The following is a 6377-nucleotide window of genomic DNA, read 5'->3' as shown; positions in this document are numbered from 1 at the left end:
TAGAAACGGGCTCACTATGTTGCCCAGGCGGTCTCGAACCCTTGGCCTCAAATGATCTTCCCTCCGGGCCTCCCAAAGTGCTGGAATTACAGGTGTGAGCCAACATGCCCAGATGGATAGATTTATTGATGGCTCTGACAGGCGAGCCGATCTCATAGAATGGTTGGGCTGCATGGTTCAGGAGGGAGTTTAGAGGGCTGGAGGCCCCACTAACAGAGATGGGAGCCCTGCAGAGATGGGGAGGAACAGACTTGAGCCAGAGCCTGAGATAGGTTTTTTTTTTGCTCATTTGTTTGTTTATGAGAGGGTCTTGCTCTGTCATCCAGGTTGGAGCACAGTGGCTCACTGCAGCCTCAATTTCCCAGCTTCCGGCAATCCTCCCACCTCAGCCTACCAAGTAGCTGGGACTATAGGCGCACCTCCATGCCAAGCTAATTTTTGTATTTTTTGTAGAAATGGGGTTTCATCGTGTTGCCCAGGCTGGTCTCCAACTCCTAGACTCAAGTGATTTACCCACCTCAGCCTAAAGTGCTGGGATTATGGGCATGAGCCACCACACCCGGCCTGAAATAGGTTTTGAACAAAAGGAGGTTTCTACAGCAAGAGGCTCCTGGAGAGGCACCAGGGCCAGATTCAGACTCAAGTGTACGTGGCTGATGCCAGCTCCATTCCTGAGAGCAGAGTCTGTGGGAGGAGAGGGCAAGTATCCAGAAAGAAGGCTGGGCATGGTGGCTCACGCCTGTAATCCCAGCACTTTGGGAGGCCAAGGCAGGCAGATCACTTGAGGTCAGGAGTTTGAGACCAGCCTGGCCAGCATGGTGAAACCCCGTCTCCACTAAAAATACAACAAAATTAGCTGGGCATGCTGGTGCATGCCTGTAATCCCAGCTACTCGGGAGGCTGAGGTAGGAGAATCTCTTGAACTGGGGAGGTGGAGGTTGCAGTGAGCCGAGATATCACACCACTGCACTCTAGCCTGCGTGACAGACTGAGACTCCATCTCAAAAAAAAAAAAAAAAAAAAAGTATCCAGAAAGAGGAGAGCCCAGACAGCTGCCGGCAGGGCCAGCGGCTTCCCTCCTTCCTGGGCCAGTTGTAGGCCCAGGGGGCCTGCACGAGGAGAGTGCCGTCTTCCTACCCACAGAAAGGGTGGGAAGTGGGGCGCCAGCCTGCTGAGCTTGCTCTTAGCTGGACCCCCCCACCCTGCCCCACATCACAGAACAGGCGGACTCAACCCCTGTCCTCTGAGCTCTCAGGCTGTGTGTGATGGGGGAGATGCACTCAGATATAGAGATCACAATGACAAAAGAGAAGTTCTAGAGTCAAGGTGGTCACAGGTGTTGGGGAGCGGTTGCTTCTTCCTGGGGAGCCCTGAGAAGGCTGCCTAGGGGAAGAGGCATGCAGTGAGGATGACAATAATGTAACCATGAGAGCAAACATTTGTTGGGGCCTCCCTAAGTGCCCACACCATGCCCAGCTCTTCATACTGATGGAGGAGGAAAGGGTGATCTGGGAATGGGAAACAGGCTATCCCAGGGCACGGGGTGTCAGCCAGCAGGAGCAGGGTGTGGGGATCATGCCAGCTGCCGGGGTGAGCTGGCATCAAGGGCATCACACAGGGCATCAGGCCCCGTGTTCAGCACGTCACATGTGAGGGAGATGTTGCTACCTGAACCACACTACTCACAAGGAGACTGAGGCATGCAGAGAGAGACAGTGTCACACCGCCCGTGAAAGAGCAAAAGGGACAAGCCAATAGCAAGCAGACAGGGTTTAGAGAAGGGTCAGCTGTTACCTGTGGCAGAAACCTGGGCATGTTCCACTAGAAGGAGAAGTGACAATGAGGCAAGACAAACAGGCTGACACTTTGGGGTCCCCAGGTGGAAGTCAGTTGCCGCCTCTGACAGCGACTCGCCGCCCTTTCCCTGGGCTGCAGGAAGGGGAGGTGGAGGAGTGGGTGGGATGTACAATGGGTGCGAGGAGATGGGTGGGAAGGTTAGGACCTTCCTGCCTGGCTGCCTTGCAGAGGGTGAAATTTGCCAAAGGTGAAGTTCACCTGAAAACCCACATGCCTTCCTGTGATGGGACGTTTAATGTGGAAGCCACAGGCAGCTCATAACCGTGTTAACTTTCGAGCCCGCGAGCAGGAGGCATTCTGATTATCTGTTCATTTCTAGAAACGTTTCAGCCAGAGGGACTGTTTGTTGCCTAGAGAACAAAGCTAAAACATCAGAATGAAATTGAGAGAGAAATAACATTTCCTATTCTAAGCATAGCCTATGAGTAAGCATCTCTGTGGCTTTTTGGAAAGTGTGTGTCAGAAAATGCATAGAGGCTCGCAGAGGCCTGGGAGGGGACCTGTGCCGACTACTCATCTCTCTCCACTAACTTGGCGAAGGCCCCATGCCATCCTTGCCCTCATGCAAATAATGTCATTTCAGCCAGGCGCAATGGTTCACACCTGTAATCCCAGCACTTTGGGAGGCCAGGCTGAGCAGATTGCTTGAGTCTAGGAGTTTGAGACCAGCCTGGGTGAACCAGATGATGAAACCCCATCTCTACAAAAAATTTTCAGGGGTGATGGTGCATGCCTGTAGCCCCAGCTACTTGGGAGGCTGAGGCAGGAGGATCGCTTGAGCTCGGAAGGCAGAGGTTGTAGTAAACTGACATCGTGCCACTACACTCCAGCTGTCTCTTATACACATCTAGATGTGTATAAGAGACAGGGAGAATCACTTGAGCTCGGAAGGCAGAGGTTGTAGTAAACTGACATCGTGCCACTACACTCCAGCCTGGGCAACAGAACCAGACCCTGTCTCTAATAATAATAATAATAATAATAATAATAATAATAATAATAATGTCATTTCATCTGGGCACCCCTTTTTGAATTGGCTGATGGTGGCACGTGTACACGCAGGTACACACAGATATACAGTCAGACATAGGCAAAGCAGCAAGATCCTCTCTTCCCTTACAAAGTGAAAAGGTTTCCTCTTAGTCCTGGATTCATCTTGACAAGCCCCAGTATTAGCAGGAAAAAAAAAAAAAATTGCTGATTATCAGTTATAAACAGTGAGTGAGAGCCAAGATCCCACAATGACCTTTTGTTCCCTTGTCACTCCAGTGGTCATAAGTGAATGAAGCAATGAATGGGTCACCCTTTTCACCCAATTTATTATTTTCTTTTATAAATTCTTATTTTTTAATGCAAAGGCCCCCATGTAGCTAGTAAGTGGCAGAGCTGGGACCCTCTGCTGGCCTGCCCTTTCATGGTGGCTGGAACTGCAGTGTGGGAGTAATAAGGGCTGTGGCCCGGGTGGTTGGGGCCAGTTGATGCAGTCTTCGAAGCTGGGTTAAGAACCTTGGGCTGGGTGCGCTGGCTCACGCCTGTAATCCCAGCACTTTGGGAGGATGAGGTGGGAGGATCACCTGAGGTCAGGAGTTCAAGACCAGCCTGGCCAACATGGCAAAACCCCATCTCTACTAAAAATACAAAAATTAACCAGGTGTGGTGGTGCGTGCCTGTGATCCCAGCTACTTGGGAGGCTGAGGCAAGAGAATCACTTGAACCCGGGAGGCAGAGGTTGCAGCAAGCCGAGAGGCAGAGGTTGCAGCAAGCCGAGATCATGCTACCGCACTCCAGCCTGGGCAACAGAGCAAGACTCTGTCTCAGAAAAAAAAAAAAAAAAAAAAAAGAACCTAGGACCTTCAGGGCCAGGGCAGCCCCTGAAGATTTATTTTTATATTTTAGAGACAGGGTCTTGCTCTGGTCACTGAAGTAGACTGCAGTAGCATCACCATAGCTCACGATAGCCTTCCTCTGGGCTCAGGTGATCCTCCTGCCTCAGCCTCTCAGAGTGCTGGGATTACAGGCATAAGCCACTGCACCTGGTCGATTTTTTGTTTTTTTTGAGACAGGGTCTCACTCTGTTGCCCAGGCTGGAGTGCAATGATGTGATCTTGGCTCACTGCAACCTCCACCTCCTGAGCTCAAGATCCTCCTGCCTCAGCCTCCTGAGTAGCTGGGACTACAGGCACGTGCCACCACTCCCAGCTAATACTTTGTACTGTGTAGAGATGGGGTTTTATCACGTTGCCCGGGCAGGTCTCAGACTCCTAGACTCAAGTGATCTGCTCTCCCAAAGTGCTGGGATTACAGGCATGAGCCACCACACCCGGCCTTTGTAATTTTTTTTCAGCCATTAGTCTTCATACTTATTGATCATTTAGATATCCCAAGCAGATCATTGTTTCAGCTCATGGGAGGCGGTTTGAAGTGGCTGATAACAGACTTATTTATTTTAATTTAGTTTTTTATATTTACTGAGCATTTCCCATTTAAGAGCTTTACGTATACTGTCCTTTAAAATGTTTACAACAACCCCATGATTAGGTTTGATTATTACCCAACTCTCCGGGGGAGGAAACTCAGGCTTACAGAGGTTAAGCGCCTCTCATAAGCCCAGGTCACAGCTAGTCAGGGGTGAACACAGGTCACAAACGCAGGTGGTCTGACTCCAACTCTTGACTGTCACGTTTCAGATCAGGAGCCACTCGCCCTGCCTGAGGGGTCCGGGCAGACTTCTTAGCGGATCGGCCATAGGGGTCATAGTGGGGTGGCTGGAGGGGGTTGTGTCCCTCTGGGTGCTCATGGCGGTTGTCCTGTTGCAGGTGCCCTGCTGCAGGAGGACAGGCTGGACGCGGTGACCCTGCTCTACGCCACCTCGCTGCCCAGCTTCTGCCTGCTGGCGGGTGCAGCCCTGGTGCTGGAGGCTGGTGTCACCCCACCGCCCGCTGCTGGTGACTCTCGCCTCTGGGCCTGCATCCTGCTCAGCTGCCTCCTGTCTGTTCTCTATAACCTGGCCAGCTTCTCCCTGCTGGCCCTCACCTCTGCCCTCACCGTCCACGTCCTGGGCAACCTCACTGTAGTGGGCAACCTCATCCTGTCCCGGCTCTTGTTTGGCAGCCGCCTCAGTGCCCTCAGCTACGTGGGCATCGCACTCACTCTTTCGGGAATGTTCCTTTACCACAACTGTGAGTTTGTGGCCTCCTGGGCTGCCCGTTGGGGGCTGTGGCGGAGGGACCAGCCCAGCAAGGGTCTTTGAGACCTAGGGGATCTCAGGAGCCACTTGGGATGGCCCTGGCCTGAATCCAACCCTCAGCCATGGCCATAGGAAGAATGGAAAACAGGGCTGGTCATGGTGGCTCACGCCTATAATCCCAGCACTTCCAGAGGCCAAGATGGGTGGGTCATCTGAGACCAGGAGTTTGAGACCAGCCTGGCTAACATGGCAAAACCTCGTCTCCACTAAAAATACAAAAATTAGCTGGGCATGGTGGCGCGTGCCTATAGTCCCAGCTACATGGGAGGCTGAGGTGGGAGGATCACTTGAGCCCTGGAGATCAAGGCTGCAGTAAGCCAAGATCGCATGCCACTGCACTCCAGCCTGGGAGACAGAGCGAGACCCTGTCTCAAAAAAAAAAAAAAAAAAAAAAGGAGAACACGCATGACATCTGTTGGGGGCCATGGCAGGGAGGGGAGCTTTCTGGAAGGGCTGGCTTGGAGGTTGGAATGGGGACTCCCAGGGAGACCTGCCTCCCATCCCCGCCTGCCTCACCCCTGCCACAGACTCTGCTCACCACTGGATGGTGGGTCCAAGCCTGGCACAGTCCCTGTGCTTATCAGAGTCATTATGATTAATATCAACTATGATGCCAAAAATTGCTGGGCAGACTTTGAAGACCTCAACGTGTTAACGATGACGATGATGATGATTCTTGGCGGTTACACAATCCTTCCTCTTGGAGGGGAGGCAGCTAGCAGGCCCAGCAGGGGGGCTTCTAGGCTGCTGGGCTCCCCTAGGGAGTTGGGGTAGTCTATGCCAACTGCAGCAGCTGCTGTGGCCTCACCCCTGGGCCCCCCAATTTTGGGTCATCCATCCTCAAATACACTATTTTTGCTTGTATGCCTGTGTCACTTGTTGGGGGTACAGAGGGGATATAGGGAGAGTGGGAGGCTTCCCACACAGAAACTAGGACATCCTCCCTTACCCTTACCCATCGCGGTCTGTCTGGCCCCCCACCCCGAGCCCAGTGCCATTCCCTCAAATCCCTCCACTGGCCAGGCCACCATTGCCCATCTTCTGGACAGTGGCAGTGGCCTCCCCCTTGCTCTGCCCTGGCCCCTCTAGTCCATCTTACACACAGCCCCCTTCACCCAGAGGGATCTCACTAAAACATGTACATTCTGATGCTCCTCACTGCTCCTGGGACAAAGTCAGAATTTCCTACCCCAGACCCCTAGTCCCTCAGGACGTGGCACCTGCAGCCTCACCCAGCTCATCTCCCTTCCCCTGGACTCTGTCTTCCAGCCTC

At 52.8% G+C, this 6377-nt stretch overlaps 1 protein-coding gene across 1 annotated transcript in view; it reads left to right on the top strand.

Moving 5' to 3' along the window:
* SLC35E4 (solute carrier family 35, member E4) overlaps positions 1–5968 on the top strand; it is an 18701-nt gene extending 12733 nt beyond the window's left edge. The window contains exon 2 of the mRNA XM_011979049.1: positions 4674–5968. Within this exon, the coding sequence (XP_011834439.1) occupies positions 4674–5107 (434 nt within the window). The 3' untranslated portion in view covers positions 5108–5968. The remainder of the gene's footprint in view (positions 1–4673) is intronic.
* Positions 5969–6377: the final 409 nt, after the last annotated feature.

The sequence above is a fragment of the Mandrillus leucophaeus genome, unplaced genomic scaffold (assembly GCF_000951045.1).
Source record: "Mandrillus leucophaeus isolate KB7577 unplaced genomic scaffold, Mleu.le_1.0 Scaffold2, whole genome shotgun sequence".
In the NCBI taxonomy this organism is placed as follows: Eukaryota; Metazoa; Chordata; class Mammalia; order Primates; family Cercopithecidae; genus Mandrillus; species Mandrillus leucophaeus.
The sequence above is the reverse complement of the archived record's forward strand: the minus strand, read 5'-3'. Positions and strand labels throughout refer to the sequence as shown.